The following is a 20787-nucleotide window of genomic DNA, read 5'->3' on the forward strand; positions in this document are numbered from 1 at the left end:
GGTGGCTCTGTTGTCCTCCCATCTGCACAGTGTTTATAGGAAGGCCCCCATGATTAGCGGGCATAGGGCAGACAAAGCACTTCTATCAAAGCCCTGGTATTATTTTAGAACATGCCACATATAAGATAATCAACAAAATGTTGTGCAGCTCTTGCTACTTTCAAAAACTCTATTGATTGTTGACATAGGTTTATTATTTCAGCCATAGTAAAATAGTGCTAATAATCCTAAGTGTACCCCAAGGTATACACTATGCCATAGGAGTGTGCATTTGCACAGGATTTGAAAAGGGCAAGACTGCTAAATATTTGTAACCATCCTTTCAAGAAAATTCAGTCTGAGATGAAAGACCATGATCTTGAAGATGTTCCCATACACAAGTTTCGAAAATTACATAGCGATTTTTTGCATAAATTGTGTGCAACCACCAGCTGTTCAGAGCTCAGCTCAGTCACAGGAGTTACATACCATTTTCACACTAATTACCACTAAGCACCTCAAATAAGCTGTTTTAAATGTCAAGCTTCATACTTTACCACTCCCTACCCTGGCTCCTGACATACACCAGCCCTACAAACTGACCGGTCATCTGTGTGAGCCTTCTGGACCCTGAAGAATGACTACACTATCTGGGTAATAGCTCAAATTACTTGGCCAGAAGAGCGTTTTTCTGCTTAAACTTGTAAAACATGAAGTTCATTTGAAAGAGAAGAAAAACCTCCCACCTAAAGAGTCTAAAAGCCTCAAATATTGTTCTTAAATTACCTAACCCCAAGCAACATAACTGAAGAAGGAAGTCCTTCTATCCAGACATGTAATAATTTCATCTATTTGCAGTCTAAAACTTGATGCACACTACACACCCCCTCCCAAAACAACAACAACAAACCAAAAAAAAAGCCCCAACCCTCGTCCCCTCCCCCCCCCCAAAACCCCACAAGAAAACCTGCAAAAAAACCTACTGGGGGGGCGGGGGGAGATAATTTAAAGTATTTGAACAGGAGAGTTACATTTTTCTCCAAATAAAACATGGTGTTATGCCAGTTCAGCACCAAATCAACAGAGAACAGCTTTTAAAACACTTAGAATTTGCATGCATTTCAGAGAAGAGGCTCAGAGATACTAATACGACATAACTGAAATTAAAGTCCTGTAGCCAAAAATCCTAGCAATAGGGTTATTTTGGAAAGTTATTAAAAAATGTTCATCAAGCTACCTGGATCAGTGGCAGATATTATCGCTCCAAAGAGGAGGCAATCTGTATAGTAGAATTTATCAGAGAGCTGACCCACCAACTTCATTAGTTTCACAACCCCATACATAAGATTCCTGAAGAGAAAGAGGATAAAACAGTCCAAGTCAAACAAGTTGGTGCATTTCAGACAGGCAAAGGAAAAGCACAAGCAACAACAGTATATCAAGCAGATTTGGTTATGCTACAGGTCTGTGGGACACTGCCACAGTGTAATGCTAAGCTCTCAACATGCATTTTCCTCTTTACCCTATGAACCAAGTCAAACAATACAGTACCCAGAAGACATTATTTAAAACCAGTAAACAAAGCATGAAATCTGTTCACACAACTAGCACAGAAAGTCTACAGGATGCTTCCCTTTTCCACCAAAGGGAACATTTCCCTGCTCAAAATTCCCTTCAGTATTGTTTTTCCCAACACAGTACATAGACCAAAAGCTCTCAGCTAAGAATAGCCTTCAAATTATTTCTCTAGTGAAATTCTTGGAAAGACAAACCAAGGTCACCAATGCAATTCAGGATTTCTGTATTTCAGAATATCCATATACAAGACACAGTAATATTAGCAACAGAAATTGTATGCAGGCAAACCAATGTGACTAGCTATCTTAAACTAAATGTGTGTGTACATATAGACATAAAATATACCTATGCATGCAGAGAGAGAAAGAGAGAGCACTTTATCAACTTAAACTTTAGTATAGAAAGGAACTGATATCAGAGTTCACTTACCCAATAATAAAACAAGAGACTGCTGTTCCTAAAAAGGCGTAAGCCAAAATGGACCCCAAATTCCTGAAAAAGTGTCTCTGCATAGGAAAAGAGGTTTATATACCTACTTTAAAAAAATTATAGCACCTGTTCAAAAACATATAGTACACTACTTCACTTGCATACACAGAAACATTTAAATTACTGCAATGTGCATTCTATCTAACTTCAATAAATGGAATAAACTAGCTCTGAACCGTGCATTAAATCCTACATGTAATTTATTGACAGAAGCTTTCCACACAGATGTTTTCTTAAGAGATGTAAGAGTTAGCTGTAAAAACCAGCATGGATTTGTGGTATCTTCAAGCAAGATCAGAATCTGGGCCCTTCTGTCATTCAGTGCCTGGCACATCCCCACCAGTATTCAGGGTTAGGTCCACTTTTCAGCATAATTTACTCCATTTTGGATATTTGAGAAGGATCAAAACCATTCATAGCAGAATATCTTTTACTGTAAATGAAACTGACATTAATCTCTGACTAAATTCAAAGGAAAACAGATCAGCAAGATTAAATAGACATTTAACACATTCATACTAAAAAATACATGTATTTTCTCTTAAAACAATATGGTCTAATCATCTATGGAGGAAATAAGATTTTTCTTCCTGTCCTAAAAAAAAAAATAAATGCTTGAAATAGAGACTGCAATCCTGAAATTATTGTTAATCTCACATTAAAAAAAAAGTCCATTCTCCACAGAAACTATTACACTTACTTTCTTTAGGCTATAACCAGCATGAAAAATAATTGGAGGCAACAGAATGTTGAAAAAAACTTCTGGGTCAAATGTTACCTACAAAATAAAATATGAAATTTCAATTAGAAACAGACATACACAAATCATTAGGTCTTTTTCCTCTTTCATTTTCTCACAACTACTATTTTTGGTCATTGAAATAGATAAATTGACTCTCTAAACCACTGGCCATCTCTATATATATACAGCAGCAAAAAGCTGCAGCTCTTGTTGGTAAACAGCATCTAGGAAAAACATCCATTACATCCATCCCCAATGATAATCTGGCAGCAATCCCAAATACAGTCCTTTTTTTTTTAAATTAAACATTTCTAGTAGAAATGATGTTGGAGAAGATCTCTCTTATTGCAACACATGATTTTCATGTGCAAACTAAATGCTTTTTTTAGCTTATGTTTTTTTGAAAGTCGAACCACTGTACAGTAATTTTAAGCCAAAGAAGTCAGATACAAGACTGGTTTTCAGGAATTTGGATCATTCATCACTTGCTTGTATTTCAGTAGAAGTTCCAGATATCCATGAAAGTCTACACTACACTAAGGAAAAAACCCAACATTTAAAATCCAAACAAGACCCACACACGTGAAACTAACTTAATTCTCTTCACCCTCTGCCTAAGCATAGGTTAGAAGACAAACAAAACAAGTGTGTGCTGCCAGAATAGGATTCGTTCCAGCTAATTTTAGATATCTATAGCAGACAGGTACATACAAACAGACAACTAAACTTTCTTCATAGTTAGCAGAAAGAAGTATTTTTAGATTACAAACCTTAAAGTTTCAATCCCATACTTCAAAGTCTAACTTTTATATACATAAAAGATGCTTAATTCTTGACACTGAATAAAAAGCCAAATAGGACATCTGAATAACAGCTGATAGGTGAATTTCACTTCCAACATCAGACTGCCTCATTTGGTAGATTATAGGGATACAAGCAGTTACTATTTCCTGACAAGAAACAGATTTTAAAACCCTAGGAAAAAGAACAATAAGAACCAATCACTTTTCACTAATTTTCATTTTCCTTATATTGCATTTATACGAGGCAGCATCAGGCTTTTTTTGTTCAGTTGGTCTTTGTTAATTCTACAAATGTTATAAACATACATTAAGTCTTCAAACCAAGGGCTTTAGGAAAGAACTACGTACATGCAATGAAGCACAGTTTGCCAGCAGCAATATAATACAGAAGGTGCTCTTGAATTAGGCGTTGAAGCACTGTCACCATCAGCAGTACTGACACTTGACACTAGCCAACATTCCAATGGGATGGAGAAAGGAAGATGAAGGAGAAACACTCAGCCAAGCACAAGAAATGGTGTAGCCTCACCTTTCTCAACATGTCATTTTGCTCCACGTTGTGGATCTTCCCAGGGCTTATTTCCCCTTTGAGTGTGTACTCAAAGAACTTCCCGCTGACGTTGACCAGCAGGGTTGTGAACGGCCTGTCCTCCTGCGAGCAGCTGAACGGCTTGTCATGGCCACTGCTGGAAGGAGTCCCGTACCTCAAGATCACCCCAACTATGAGTCCTGGAAGAGAGTTAAAAATCCGTTAGGCTGATTCCCTACTTCCTGTACCTTTCCTGGTTTCAAATAACACCCAAGGTATAATGCGTGAGCCTTAATATGTACATGCATCATAAACATGTTGCAGTGAATTGTGACTACTGGTTTCCTGCAGAGGAAGAGAGGATCTGAGCACATCAAAACCATCAATGAATTTATAAAATCTGGTATCTGCCAGAAGGGACAAACAAAAGGCTCCATTTCAAGTTTGGTCTTCCTCACCCTCAAAGTGTAAACCTCTAGTTGCATGAGAAGCTAAACACTAGGACACCTCAAATACATACCACCTGTTTTAGGACAGAACCGAGCATACACACCACTGCCAGAAAACAATGAGTTCTGTAAACACATGACAGTAACTGAGATGAAATGGTGATGTCTGCCCTATTATTTCACAGCTGCAGCAAGGATGCAGCTTTTTAGCCTGACAATTCTAAGCCAGTAAACAATGCTTCTTGCACAATCTCCTGTGTAGTCCACAAACTCTGAAACCAAAAGTCAGATGACATGCACTAAGAAGCCATTTGCAATCATTTTCCACTTTTCACATAAGCAAAAATAAGGTATAAATGAGCAATCATAACAGATCCAGGATTCAGGAATATAAGACTAATTACGTAGCCAGCTGAGATAAATTCAACCAGAAAATGACATCAATAATGGATACATCAAACACAGTGACAAAAATAATTTGTAACCTAAGGGAAGGGCTGTGCTAGGAGGCTAGAGAAGCACCAAGTTTTAATTGTTCCTTTTACAATGTATTAAGAAAAGAACAAGACTCCAGTTCTGCAAAGAGAACATATAAGAACAGTCAGAGTGGTTTTGATCTGGCAAGTAAACAAATTGATACCAACTTACTAAATGCTCCTCTGTTGCCTTAGGGTGATCTGCAATTTAATCCTTATTCCAGACAACTACAAGATGAAGATGAATGTCTGATGCTTTTGTTGACAAATCAGTAATCAATGCTGCTTTTGTTCTTTGTGACCCTCACTCTGAATCCATAGATCTGTTTCCCTGGGTAGTAAATGAAGCCGACAGGTAATAACCAGAGAATAAATGAGGCAAAACAAAGGCAATTCTACCACACACCACATAAACCCCAAGCAGACATTATGGCATAGTGTAAAGCGTGACCAAACTGTATCCCAAAAGCCAACCAAAAGAACACACCTCATTCTCTTCAGGTTCATGGTGAAAAAACAGTTTTAATGCAAGCAAAGCTACAGCAGGTAGCAGCTGTGACACTAGTGAGCGGTTCACCTCCAGCCCTTGTTCTGTGATCAAGAGGACATAGCAGCAAAAAGATCATTCCGAAGTAACCAGAAGACTAAGTTTTATTTAGAGAAGTACACACTCAAAGAGAATACAGGGGAAGAAACCCCCTTAGCAAGAGAAATCTACTCACTGAAATTTCAGATGCTGACAGTTTAAATACAGAGTTTTATACAAGTATTCTCCTAACACCACTGGAGCATTTTACAGCTACACATGACAGATGTGGCAGAAACACAGCTCTGCAAAGTGACAGGTTATGGCCAGTCACCTCCAAGCCATATGAGTTATGGCTACAGACATCATTACTAACCCAGCCAGGCAAGCAGTCTAAGCTTTCTGCTGCTCTCCCCCCACTCACAGCTAGAAAGAGCTAGGCTCATAGAATACATCAGCAAGACTGTGTGTTAAAAACTGATCTAACCAACATCAGCCAGAAATCCTGCAGTAAATAAGAAGGCAGAATGAAAGCTGTACAGATGAGCTTATACGTAGCAGTGGCACAAAGCCAAATCAATATTGCTACTAAGCTGAGAATAGAAAGGAAAACACTGATAGATGTAACAGCTTCTTAGGCTCAGAGACTGTCCTTAGTGAATTCATTGCAAAAGCAGATGGGAAACTCCATTGCTAATTGTATTAGTAAGAGGCACTGGAGAGCAGGAGGTGATTGCACTATACAACTGGATATAATCCACTTTTACACTTCCCCCACAACAAAATATACCAATTATGTGCCAATTATATCCATAATTGATATTTAGCATTTGAAGCTAAACATTCTTTAACTCCCAGAGTCCCATGGTCCAGTAACACAGCCACAGGGAATTTGCATACACATCCTACTGATAAAACACCAAACTGGATGAGCTTTGCACTGAGCATCACAGTTCAGGAACATGTGATCCCTGCTGCCAGGTTGCTATCTTGCAGCAGGATGCACATGGACCAGGGTGTCCACTGTCTAGGCAAGAGGATGTCACAAACAGTCAAGTGGCTAAAGCTACCCACAGCTCAGTCATTAAAGGAAATAGGCACGAAAAGAGAAGAGGCCCAAGGAGGTCCTTCCCTGTCAACTACATTTCAGCCCGAAGGAGACTCAGCAGAGATCTTACTGCTGGTTGCAGGTATCCACTGGGCACACAGAGAAGAGAAGGACAGAATCTTCTGGAAAGTGCACAGTGATTAAGGCTAAAGGCAACAAACTTGTTGCAATGCAGGTGAAAAAAGTTGAGCAATGTTTGTTTTTTAAACAACTAAGTGGCTGAACACCAGAACAGGCTGTCACAAAGGTTGTATAATCTCCTTCCATGCATAGAGCCAAAACTCCTGTGAATATGGTCCTGAGACTAAAGTTGTGGGGGCCTGCTGTGAGCCGAGGGCTGGACAAGACTACCTGCAGAGGTCCTTTTCAGCCTAGATTACCCTGCAATTCCTAGTCTTTCACATGACCATTTGGACCTCCCAGACAGGTCTTTTATGCTGCAAAAGTTTCTTTAAAATCAACTTAATTGCTTCCTGGGTCAGCCTTGGGGTTTTCTGTCACTTTGGAGTTGTGTTTTTATTTTGTTTAAATGAGAAACTGCACTTCTGACTCTGTAAGTCAGAGAAGAAGAAATGGCAATATTACAGTCTCATCATAAAAGTCAAAGAGAAGCAACAGACTAGGAAGGGACTGCTTTTACTTCCTCAATCCACCCTGACTTGCCACTTGCCTTGGGTCATAACTCACCCTATGGAAAGAAGGCAGATGGAGTGACCAGGAGATATTCGACTAATGCTGCTTAAGTACAGGAAAGCAGATACTAAACTACAGCAGGGAAGGCACTTGCTGGTAGTCTTTCTCTCTTTTTTTTTTTTTTTTAATGCAATAGTAGTCAATTTTGGAAGTGACATTACAGCAACCCATTGACTGGTTTGTGAAGCTGGGCAGCCTTGACAGTGGTGAGAGCCAGTCTCACCTTGACACACCATTTGCCTAGTCTTACCACAGCCCACACAGAGAGGCAGAACAGCACATTTTGGGTACTTGGACACCAGTTTCCTCATGGTGAAAGGTGACCTGCTTGCTTTTTAAAATACACATAAAGGATATGTATAAAAATAATTTCTTACCTTTAAAACTCTAGATTTTTTTCTCCTTACTCCCAGACTAAACTTTTCACCAGCTTGAGGATGAAGAAAAAAAGATTAAAAAAAACTTGACAAGAAGGATGAAAGAAACCCCCGTCAGTATTTTCAAGGTAAAGGACCAACAACAATACACAGTGTTTATCACACATATCATTTTTCTATTGGATGTTTGTGTGCATCAAGATACCACAGGTTGAAAGTTTTACTTTAAATAGTCTGAAACACCAACAGAGAAAGTATTTTTCCTATTACAGGGTCAACCTTTGAACCTCACAATCCACACTAGTTTATGAGGAGGTTTCAAAACTTTTATAGAATAATTCAAACAGTGTTTCTGATCCAGAACTGAGCTGGTAATGTTGCATATTTTAAAAAAATCAGATGACATGTTACCATCTCCAGAAGCATCAGCAACTCATTCTCTATACCATTCTATTCGTGTGAGGAGTAGCTGTGGGAGCTGGGGTTGTTTGGTCTAGAGAAGAGGAGGCTCAGGGGAAACCTTATCACTCTCTACAACTACCTGAAAAGAGGTTGTAGCCAGGTGGGAGTAGGCCTCTTCTCCTACGCAATTAGTGACAGAATAAGAGGACATAACTTCAAGCTGCACCAGGGGAGATTTTGGTTGGACATCAGGAGGAACGCTTCACAGAAAGGGTTGTTAAATATTGGAATGGGCTGCCCAGGGAAGTAGTGGAGCCACTGTCTCTGGAAATGTTTAAGAAATAACTGGATGCAGCACTTAGTGCTATGGTCTAGTTGACAAGGGGGTGTTCAGTCAAGAGTTGGACTCAATGATCTCAAAGGTCTTTTCCAACCTAATTGTGATTCTACAATTCCGTGTTGCTCTGAGCATGGCAAATCTATTAGTTACCTTCTCGATGATTCAACATTGCCAGTGTGGCATTCATCAGCCTGTCACACCACCGCAGAAGAAAAATGGGAAGCCTGTTTTGAAATCAATCCTCATCTTTGGGAGTTCATGTTCAGCAACACAAGTACAAGACAAATACTTTAAAAAAAATTAAAAAAAACATTTTTAAACAGGGAATGGAGGCAGGTGATTACAATTCTTGAAGTCTGAAGGAAATTTTGGGGATATCCAAACCCTGAAGTGCTGAATAACATATTCAAGGTCATGCTTTGTCATTGTCTTAGGGCTATTTTAGATAAGGAAGTTAAAAGACAGTAAACAAGCGGGTAATTCTTCCTCCTTGTAGGCAGACAGAGCAGTATGTTATCAAGGGCATCTTTGTAATAAGCATTTCATTCACCTTTAAAATAAGCCAAACTAAGCATAGTTTTGAATTTAAATAAACGTATTATGCAAAAAAAGTTATTGGCACACTGTGCAGAACCAAATGTCAAATTAACTTGCTGGCTCCGTGTTGCCAGACAAATGTGCACTGTGCACACCCTTGCCTTCTCATAAGCCTTTGGTTCCAAAAAACTCACAGGACTGTCTATGATGGTCAAAAATGCCTTTTCACTAACTGTTGCTCTTTTTTTTTTCCTAGGGGAACTAATTCTTCTTCAGGTTGTGTCATGTTAGTGTGATTTACACACTCGTATTATATAAAGTGAAATGGTCAAAAAACTTACGAACTACAGAAGCAGGCAGGTATGCTTTATTCTGTAATGCAAATTCTTACTGACAATGCGGTTAAAGAACAGGTTTAAGGTAGAGAAAGAGTAGTTTAAAAATATAACTATCAAGAGATTTAAAAAGAAGATTGTTTTGAAGTTTCAATAGTTAATTTTTGAAGAATTATTAAGTTTCACATACAGTTTCAGATTTGCACAGGAGAGTTATAACTCCAGAAAAATTAGTTTGTTCTAAATAATTTGTAGGGATGAATACACTATCAGCAAGATGGCAATCACAGAAATAAAACGATAGCCAGCAAGAAAAATTGTTCCCTGTATTCTGCCCCGCAATCTAAAATCCAGAAAAGACAGCTAACACAAAACAAACAACTTCCAAAAAACCAACCAAGAAACAAACAAAACACAACACCCCACAACAACCCCACACCATATATCAAACAGCCCAAAACTGACAGCTCAGCCTTGGAAGAAACTGCTGTGCTGTGGTAAGTTCCTGTGGCCTCTAGTCCAAGCACGGGACTATGAGTCAAGGCTCCTGAGCCAAATCCTAGCCTTAGTAATGACTCAGTAGAACTTGGACAAGCCACAGAAGACAATTTAAAGAGACAATCTCAACCTAGAAATAAGATACCACAGTTATAAAGGGCATAGGTATTTGTAATCTCAACTCAAGTGTTTTCAAGTTCACTTACCACATAACCATTGTTTCATGCAACACACATCTAACAAAGCATTTGCTGTTAAATATTTTACAATTAATATTTGAAAGGTTTCTTTATACTTTCAAAAATATAAGTATCCTTCCTTAGGTATAAAACCCAAAGCAGTGAAAGCCATACAGATACCACATATGTTCCTAGAGACTTGTGCAGCAATGGGCCACCACGAAGACACCAACCTCTGCCGCACTGTGGCTCCCTTTCCTTGCCTCAGGAGTGATTCCCTAACTGTAACTGGTCCCAGTCTCATGACACAGAAGCAGAGCTGAAGCATTTCTTTCAACACAGACTTCTAAGCCAGATGAGGAAAACCCCAAACACTGAGATTCTTTCCCCCAGGCACATTGGTAGGCACCAAGAAGAACAAACAGCAGGAGCAGCAGCAGTTGTATGGTATATAACAGAAAGCTTTCTATTTAATCCTTGAGTTCTGTTAGTGCTTTCCCCCCATTTGCATGTTAGAAACACTTGGCATATCTCAAACAGGAGGCCACAAGTTCCTCAGAGTCTGAAAAATAATAATGTCAAGTCTTTTGTTACAAAAAGATTTACAGTAATTTCACCTGACACAGGCACTAGCAAGAAATGAAGTTTCCCAGTTTAAAAGAAAAAAGCCCAGAAAATAATTATCCCCCTCCTTAAACGTGCTGTAAAGCTTCAGAAGAAGGAGTTATTAATCTGTCATTGAAAGGAGTCAGGCTTCAATCTGTAACCCAATTGAAACTCATTAAGCAGCAGCAATCTCTTTGCTGACACTGTCATTTAATTTTGAAGGTTTGACTTAAGCAGAGGATGAAGGGGGAATGGGCAGGAAATACATTCATTTTGGCACAGCTTTGAGCTCAGAGACCTCATAATAGCTACAAGGAGTGCTGTTAACTATAGATAAGCCTGTTTTCTTACTAGGAACAGTTTGATATCCCTGTCTCAGGCCTTCACTTGTTTGAAGGAAGTAATGGATGTGTGTGGAAGCCTTCATCTTAAAAACCATACCCAGGAGCTTCTGATTAGGACAGGGTCCCAAAAAAAGTCTTAGGAAGATAAAAATAGGAAGAATTTTGAGCAAGGTAAATGAAGTAAAATCTGCCTCAAAAACGTTTTCACTCAAGGAGAACCCTCCAGTGCTTCTCCCTTCCCAAAGGTCTTTTTGCACCAAATCCCTTATATATACCAACAACACAATCTTCTACCTCTGGAAAAGACAAAGGTTTGACTTGACTGAATTTTCAAGGAAATCTTTTTTGCTGAGGCAAGCCCCATGCTCTGTAGCAGAAAACCAAACAGCACTTGTAAACAAAATGGTTTGGGGCTTATAGAGAAATGTACTAACCCAATAGACAGAAATAGCAGCAAGATGACAACTCTGGCTGTCTGTGATCATTATGTCTGACCATAGAAGTCTTGTTATTACAACATCCAAACATACACAAGCCTACAGAATATCTATTCCATCTCATAGGAGCAACCTGCTGGTTAGAGACGTCTCCCAGACAGAACCAAGAAGCCACGTTCCCTCTTTTTCACCTTTCTGAGTGACTGCTCTGAGTACAGGCACTTCAGTGATCATGGTCTTACCACAAACGCACCACAATTCTCAATCCCACTGTGCGGCTGTTCTGACATCTCACTTTACATGCTAGGAACCAAAAAAAAAAAGCCAGTAAATATTCTTCTAGGACCTTATGGACAGCTGAACAGAGGATCAAAGAAATGTACCATTACTTGTTTTCATATACAGCGCAAAATTTAAGCAGTTGTTTTAGTACTAAATGCAGAAGTCAGCAAAGACTGTGGCCACAGCCTGCGGTGCGTGAGTAGTTGCATGACACTTCTGCCTTTCTGATTCCCATGAGCTAGAGAAGAAAGAATGTACTTTGACTTGCAACAAGAAAAGCCATCCAAAAGCTCAGTCTGCTTACAAGCAGCACACTCTCCAGAGGTCTCACAGGTGCAATTCCCAATCTTCTATACAGCCTTTTACCACTCTTCTTCTTTCCTCCTAAACTGGTACAAGCTTTGCCTTTTTCCAGCTGTGATCATCCTACAGTTCCTAGTCACTCACTTCTTGCTCTGCTGCCACTACAGACTGATGCCTCCTTGCCTGCTCCTGACAGATTTCAGGTGCTGCTGTGGCTTGACATTTTTGCCATCCCTTACATCTTTTTTAGCAGCAGTGGTCCAAGCATGGTGCCCAAGCGGTTGGGAACCTATAATTTCATGTCTCCTCCTAGGCCAAAGGTGGCAGCTGAGTGATAAAAAAATCACATTTATTAGAGATGAAGAGCAGCCAATTGCTGCTACACGGAATAATCTGACCCACTGATGTCCAGGACAACTACTGACATCACAGGGGTTGGTACAAGACTCCTTAGAAGGGCAGAAAAAGATAAGGAGTAAACTCCCTTCCAAAGACTGATAGCACTTAACATGAGCAGAACCCCTGTGCACCCTGGGAGCTTGCTCTTGTCCAAGTCATTTTAAGGGCATAAAGCATATTTTTTATTTCTGCTGTCTTTTGGCCATTCACTTCTCTCCCTTGCATATTCTCTCAAACAAATAAAACCTCAAGAAAAAACATAAGAGATTCTTAGGCTGAGACAGAACGTTTTCCCACACAAACAGTTTCAACACAACAGCTCTAAGCCTCACACTAAAATCTTGGGTTTGGACGCATGCAAAATAGTCTCTATAAAGCAATTCTTGCATCTCAAGGCAGATGAGTACACTGTCAGGAAGATACCAAGCCAAAAGAAGGATCTTTGTTTCAACTGCTTCACACCACTGCACTCTCAGGGCTGTTTAAGATAAGCATCATGAAAATAGCCTCCAAAATTCAAGTTTTTTCTCATTATATGATTTATAGCAACTAAAAGGTATCAATTTTTAATCAATACATCTATGTCTTAACTTTCAGTTAGAAAATTGCTTAAGTCAGCTTGCTTTTTAAATAATTAACTGCACATGGTACTTATAAAAACCTGGGAATTTATACATTTTCCACCAGGAGTACGAACAACTCCCACTTCATATGGAACTAGAGGACAGGGGATGGACTCACATCCACTATCATGAGGTAGCACAGAGTATAGCAGGCCATGAAACCAAGCATTGTTGCTCAGCATGCATATCCTTTACCATTTTTGCATACAGGAGTTTAGGTAACCTGCCACATTACTGCTCAGATGTAACCTTCACAGCCTTTTCTTTTCACTTTTTCATTTAGATTTTTCAAGTGAAATACAGTATCAGCTAATTCTGGCTTCAACTCACTTTCACTTCTCTAAAGATACTCTTTTCTTAGATTAATAAAATGCTTGACAGAATCATGTAAATGCCAGTGACAACAACATGCAAGATGATATAATGTATTTTGTCCAGCCTACAACTGCCATCCCATACCACAAAAAAAGTACCTCATTTAACAGTACCATGGCTGTTAGGGCTCTGGTATCAGATAAGTAGTTGAAACCAACAACAGAAAACCCCATAAACAATGGTATGTCTATATAAGACGTTACTCCACCCTGTGCTGCAGTGATGAGAGTGTTACATCCGTCAACATTGCTCGTCAAGAGAGCTACCCTCCGAGAACATGCAAGTCTTCATAACTAGATTTTTATTTTTAAAAACTACATGCTAGTACTGTTGCTTTTGGACAACATGGTTAAAAGATGGGTGATTAATTAGACACTTGGAGAAACACCTCTTGAAACTTAAGAAGCATGTATTTCAAGATTTGTTACTATATAAATTTGCAGGTTAAAGGGCAGTGTATGTGCACTTATTAATACCCTCAAAGCACAGAAGTTGGATCAGTAGCTAACACATAAGGACTGCAGATTTACTTCAGCGGGGGTAAGTATCTAGGGGAATTCATTGCAAGCTTCTGTGTTGTGTCCACCAAGCTTAGTTTTGGTACCATACCTCTGTATACCTTGACATTTAGGGAAGCCACCAGGAGCAGTGAATGGCTCTTGCCCAGAGCCAGCAGGAAACGCAGCTGTTATCTCTTCCAAGCAGACAAGTATTAAAACGAGGAGAAACCAGTCAGAGCCTAGGCTTTCCCATTTCTCCCATTGCTGCTCCAAGTGCCAAGTCAAAAGACAAATGACTTTTCCTTTCATCCCACTGCTTGAGGCTTCCAGCTCAACTGAGCATTTTCAGCCCAACATGATACTTTTTACACTTCAGAAGATACATTTTAATATGCCTCAAAGTATTAGACAAGGTAATATACACCCCATAGGCAGACACTGAATCTTCTCTGTGCGATTCATGTTAAAAAAGTCACAGATGTGCTGTAAACAAAGTTCATTTTTTGCAGACACTGAAAGTCCCTGGCACACTTGAAGAGAGTTCTGATTTAACGATTTGCCTGTTAAAAGCCATTAGCAGTTTGCAAGAGCTCCCACACATTTATCTTGCTGGTTGTTCATCAAGATGGATGGGGAAAAAATAACAGTAATCAACTGCAAACAAAACAAATTACAGTGTTGAAGTGTAAGCACCAACTTAAGTCTGAAGAGCAAATCTAAAAGTTCAAGCTCATATTCAAAATCTAGAGCCTTATTAGGACAAAACCGATACGTTCAGACAAAGCGTTTGCAACTGCAACTGTCATGACTAAAGAGAAAGGGAAATGATCAAACAGTGATTCAAGTCTCTAGAGAGAAAAGAAGAAAAAAAAAAAAAGAATTTTTTTTTCCCTTTTAATGTCAGCTGAACGTTACTTGCTAAAACCACTTTTGAGTCCTAAAGAAAACCACTTCCGTGAGTTTGGAGACTGCAGTGTGTTTGGAGAAGTTTTAGAAAACTCCAAAACCACACAACAGAGTTTTTAAACTTCAGATACGCAGTTTCTTACACAAAAGTAATTCAAAATGTTATTAACTACAGCATGGATTTCCTTGGTGAAATATGCCAATATAATGACAAGTACTTTTAATTTGTGCATTACTTTCTACTGGCTAAGAGTTTGCAGAAAGAAGAAAGTCAGATTCTTCATTTAGGCTGCCTGAAAAACAGAAGAAACAGCTGTTTAAACAGTAGCCTCCAACACAATCTTGCAAATTTCGAATACAAGATGCACTTGCCACTCTCACAAGTAAGCCCAACTGGTAGGAACCTGCAGATGATTAGCAATCTAGAAAATTGACCCAAAGACAAAACCAGAGTTCAAATCAGAAGTTTGGCATGAAAGAGCCCTTAGGTTCACAGATGCTGCCTAAGCCAGTTTATTCAGACAATATTTCTTCAAGATTCCCCGTGGCTTTTGGCTGAAGACAAAAATAAAAATTTGTCTTTATGGAGCAGCCTCAGCTGCTTTTTTCTATCATATCAGCAGACCTTTATCTGCAGCTTTGACTGTTGCCATTTCACCGGCAGGTGTGGGTTGCCCCTCTCATTTATCTCCTGTGCATTTAACAACTGGCTCCCTCTGGAAAAGTCTAGGTCCCAGTAAGCCACTCAGCAAGAAGTGGACTACCAGAACATGCAAGCTGCAGCACTACCTGGACACTAACCTCTTAATACCTCCTAAAAAGGCAACCCGAGACTTAGAGTAATTCCCACTGATGAGGAGCAAAACCAAGGTCTCATGTGCCATATAAAGTATTCTTTCTGCAAACTGCTTAGAAGTTTAATACTACAAGAGCATGGAACCCTAAAACGGATGAGTAATGCTTTACCCTCCAGACACAGTGTTGCAAGCACACCTCGGACTTTAAATGGTGAGAGCTCTGGCAAAAGCTCACGGTAGTTATTAAAAGAACTGCTCTCACTCTGAGGTTGCAGAGTATTAGGCTTATTAAATATTAAGGCCAGACAAATTGCAGAGTTGTCAACAAGACTCAAGACTTTGCAATCCAACACTGACAGACTGAGTGGTCTCTGTGGTATCTTCATCTAATGTTGCTATAGATTTTGCAAAAGGAGTGATTGCATGAAAGTAACTTGATTTTTTTTTCAGACAAGGAGTAGAAAATATTTCTGTCAGAACAACATTTCACAGTTCCAGTTTCTGAGGAAATGTCTCATAAAAGCAAGGCAAATTCTGTCAAATAAAATTTATACCATTCTATTTTGCTATACTTATGTCCTATCCTTATTAATGCCTGTGCTTTAAAACAAATTCACTGTGAAAGATTAACTAGAGACATTCATAAAGTTTTTTAAAGAGGGATTCAAAAAAGAAATTTAAGACTTCTAAAAAAAAAAAAATCAAACAAAAGTGACAACAGTGAGAAAAGATTATTTTAGCGGTTAAAAGAATCATTTACTACACTAGGAAGAAAAATCCAAATCAAGTTATGAGTATTTCCATAGAGGCTTCCATCACAGTTCTGCCATTGTTTATAAAAGATTAGAACCAGTTGTGGATATTTAGCTAGGCTTCCACATTTACCTTGATCAAGACTACAGCGCAAACTCACGTGACACCAGAAGACCCACACACACTGGAGCAGGGAGGGCACCCTGACATAGCTCAGACAGGGAGGAAAAAGGCTGAGTGATGACACACTGACTGTCAATAAAGCAAAGACACTCACCAAGAAGCAAAGTGCAAAGAAGCTGTAACCAAAACATGTTTCTACCCAGAACACAATTTTCTAAAGCAAACTGAAGTGTTCCACTCTGTACAGGCAGCACAATAAACTTCATTTCAGTTTAGAAAATTGCCTTCCACTCCCAGAAATCAGCAGGCAGAACATGAGAATATTGCATTGGGTTAGACAGCTCAAACATGAAATCCGGCGTCGTTCCAACACATCTTAGATTTACTCTGATTGGACTTGATAAAACCCACAGGAGGCTGCTGTGTACTAGGATCCCATCCAGTTTGCTAGAATTTGTTAAGGATATCAGCAAGATGGGTCTCTTCCAAGAATGACAAAGCCCTAAAGCAAAGCCATGCTGTCTGCAGAGTTAGATTCCAGTCTTGAGTTTGCTTCCAGGTGATGCGAACAACCAGATGTCCCTTTTTACAAGGGGGCAGGACTTGGCATTTTTGAACAAGTAAGTATTTAGGGGTTTGGTTTACCACAGTAGTGGGCTTTCAAAACTTCACCAATACATGAGAGCATAGCATGGAGCTTAAAGAGAAGAAAATCCCAATTGCAGGCATCAAAAAGAGACAACTAAAAGAGATTCAGTGAGTGCTTTTGATGCTTGCCACAACTCCTCACCTGCAAGATGGAGTTATAGCACTCCCCTGCAAACACATCACAGGGTTTAATGACTGAGTGAACTCCAGGAGAGTAGCAATTACATTCCGAAAAAATAGGAGAAGGAAGAAAACTTTACAGAGACATGTTACATGATAGCAGTTCCATATGTAAGGTCTCTTCTAGAAGATAAGAGGCAACACCAGGAGTTACACAGACCTTTCAAGTCAAATGTTTGAGGTAATTTTCTGTTTTTATCTCAAACAACATCCAGTATTAGACCTTCACTGCTGCTAGAAACACTATCCTTGAGCCCAAGGTAAAGAAGAAGTTGAGCTAGCATTGCTGAAGCATGAGTGAGGTACACTGACAGAGATGATGATGTGTTTTCTTAGAGTGGACAGAAGCAGAGCACAGGTTGGACTGGTACACTTTTGGAGTAGTGACTCTCAAGTCATGGCTTTTGTAGTTTCCATAGACCTGGCGAAATATCCTAGAAGTTCACATGAGCATGGAAGATAGTAATAATGGACATTGTTATTCAATTTCCTGTGCCAGAAGTAGCATGGAAGCTGGTTCATACAAACGTACTATACAGGCCAGTTCCTTCAGAACGACCTGTCAAAATTATCAAGTAGGAACATGAAAAAAATAATATCTGTGATATGGCTATAGTAATACAAATCCAGCCTGACAGATAGCAGCTGGGCAAATGGTACCCACAGAAGTGCAAATATTCAATTAACAACACCTATGAGCAATAATCACAGATGTCCTGATGTCAGGAAACATAGTCACACCAGTTCCTGTCAAACCAGGGAACACACATACATTAGCAGAGATCTGCAAAAAAAGCACATCACTGTGTACTCAAGTCTAGTACTAGCAAAGACCCTAAAGATTGCAACTACACATAAAATAATTTCACTGAAGAAAAATCTGAAGAAAACTATTCAAAATATGTGCCTAGGCAGCTTATATCTGTATCTTCGTCAAGGGGAAATCCCTTCCCCCTTGCTTCTCCTCCTCTAAATCTATGTGTATATATCTGAAATAGCTACTATTTTCAAGCTCTTCGTTTGCTATTCAAAGGCTCTTTATGCAAGAACTGACAGCAAACTGTCACTATCAAAATATTGATCGGAAAAGACTGTCTTCAAAAAGTACCACTAAGATCTACCACTCCAGCAGCTGTGTCAAAGTCCACAGATTTGCTTGTTGACTCAACCAAAGGAGATTCCATAGTGAAAACTCAAAGGCAAGAAAACCTTCTTCAGAAGAAAGTATTAATACTACGTGTAATAAACGACACTCACATAAGTGCTAGTGTTTTTTATACAGCATTAACAGGTGTTATATTTGGGTTGTGCAGTTGCTAAACCAGCTACCCCCAATGGAATCAGAAGCCCCAGTCAGTCAAGACATGTCCTGAGCCACAGCCTCAGTGCCAGACACACTAGATACCCATACCCTGCAAAACACTTTACCAAAGAATTCATTTTAATTCTCTATTTTAAATTATATTGTACTAAATTCCTAATGCTTTATCTATTTAAAGTGTTGGTAGTACTTCAACTGGATTGTTCCACCAAGAGTAAACTGTTAAAATGAGATGTTACTCAGTTGCTCCAGGACCAGAGTATTGCAAAGTGCTGCATGCCACGTAAGAGTATAGCAACTGCCCAGTGGCCATTTACTCCTGATTAACATCATATTTAGAAGAGACTGTTATTACTGGGGATAGAATTGTTAAAGTGCTTTATCAGAACACCACTGAAAAAACTTGCATTTAGTACGACCCACCACACCAAGAGCAAGTTGGAGTCTGAAGGCACATAACTCTTGGTCACAGTACTATTTATATTTGAGAAATACAGGGAACATTTCAGACTCCAGAATCAACTCTGATCTTCAGCCAGCACAGCAAAGTATTCCTTCTTCAGTGCTCCTGACATAACGCAGTGCAGCATCCCACTCAGAATTGCAAGCACCTTTTTGCTAAGACAGCTAGCAATGGAAAGTAGAAATAAAATCTAAAATTACAAGTTTTTAGTGAGAAATAAACAAATCAGTCACATTTAGGAAGGAAGATACACTAGTACAGCACATGCGGTCTTGGAATATGCACTCTGAGTACTGTACTGTGCTTTTAATAAAATGAGTATGTTACCCTTTGAGTGCTAACATTTTTTCAGCCCAAATACTCCACAATATACTGAAAACTGAATAAATGCCCAAGACAATCTGCCCATTCATGACCACTAGAGTTCATCATTCCTACTTATTCTTCATCCTTCACAGATGCAGTAATCCTTATGAATGCAGGCTTTCTTTAGATTATAAAGAATGGCAATAGGGCCATAATGAAAATCCATCCAAAGAAAATCCAAGCTTTCAGAGCATGCACTAAAGATTTGCTGATCTGTACAGTGGTCAGCTAGAAAGCATACACACTACAAACAAAACAGGAAAATGGTGGAAATTTAGTAAAAATTGTTTATGAAGTACTACATCATTTAAATGCTGTATTTCAAAAACTGCAAAGGGCTTCCGTATGAACGAAGTTATTTCACAGTACCCTCCTTCCCAAATACACAGAAAGACTACATTTCCCCACTCCTTTTTGCCTAGGGATCCATAACTCACAGAAAGAAGAAATGACAGAAATAAAAAGAGGTTACAGATATGTTCAAACATTGTTGCAGGTATTGTGGATCTCTCTGCTGCTGCTGTACAAAAGTATGTTTATGGTAGGTCCTGACAATGATGTATTCTGAAGCTGTAGCAATTAAAATAGTTCTTGAGAAAAATTACTGTTGCAATGCATGTTCACGCCAAGGACCTCAAGAGAATTACTGCTTCAGTGAGCCTTTCCTTAGTAGCAGGCAAACCAGCTGCACGGTACTTTTGCTATAACCCAGTGCAAATAAAAAAATTGTCTCCCAAATTCTAAAAATAAATTACACAATAGTTAACGTAACCCAGTAAATACACATTCATTGCATTTTTCGTGAAGCTTTTAACAAGCTTCATAATTTAAGCTGTATCAATTTAAGCAAGAGGACTTGTTATGAAATATGACCTGGTTAAGCAATAATAAATGGAAGATCAAATTGGATAACTGCTCCTTAGACTCACAGGTATAGAAAACTAGTTTTGGGATTGAAGCTAATTATCCTAAGAAAGCAAGTAGACTGTTTAGCCTACCATTTTCTTCTGGAACATTATAGCTGTAAAATAGCTGTAATATTTCAGAAGGAACAACAGAACATCAGGGATGAGTACAGCATTGTTATCATAATGTTGCAGGTTATGAGATCCAGATGGGTGCAGGAGAAAGTGTCATATTTGTTATAATAGCAAAGCATTGACAAAAGGTGTGCCCAGTTGCTCATGCTAAATGCTGACAGACTGAACTGCCAGATCACTGGGAAAACACTCAGTGTCAGGCTGCCAAGTTTTAAACCAAAAAATGTAACAATAAAAAAAAATTGGCAGATAATATCACTAAATATAAGAAATCTGCATAT

The 20787-nt window shown here is 39.1% G+C and overlaps 1 protein-coding gene across 3 annotated transcripts in view; it reads right to left on the reverse strand.

Annotated features, from left to right (window-relative positions):
- Positions 1 to 20787, reverse strand: part of SLC9A7 (solute carrier family 9 member A7) — a 73323-nt gene that overhangs the window by 38530 nt on the left and 14006 nt on the right. For all 3 annotated transcript variants that reach the window (XR_003527579.1, XM_027642912.1, XM_027642902.1), the window contains exons 2-5: positions 4121 to 4320; positions 2747 to 2824; positions 1987 to 2063; positions 1217 to 1329 (exon numbers count right to left, since the gene is read on the reverse strand). Coding sequence is in view for 2 of the 3 variants with exons in the window: in XM_027642912.1 (XP_027498713.1) it covers positions 1217 to 1329; positions 1987 to 2063; positions 2747 to 2824; positions 4121 to 4320 (468 nt within the window). In the remaining variant the exon portion in view is untranslated. The remainder of the gene's footprint in view (positions 1 to 1216; positions 1330 to 1986; positions 2064 to 2746; positions 2825 to 4120; positions 4321 to 20787) is intronic.

This window comes from Corapipo altera, unplaced genomic scaffold (genome assembly GCF_003945725.1).
Source record: "Corapipo altera isolate COAL_440 unplaced genomic scaffold, ASM394572v1 0, whole genome shotgun sequence".
Lineage (NCBI taxonomy): Eukaryota > Metazoa > Chordata > Aves > Passeriformes > Pipridae > Corapipo > Corapipo altera.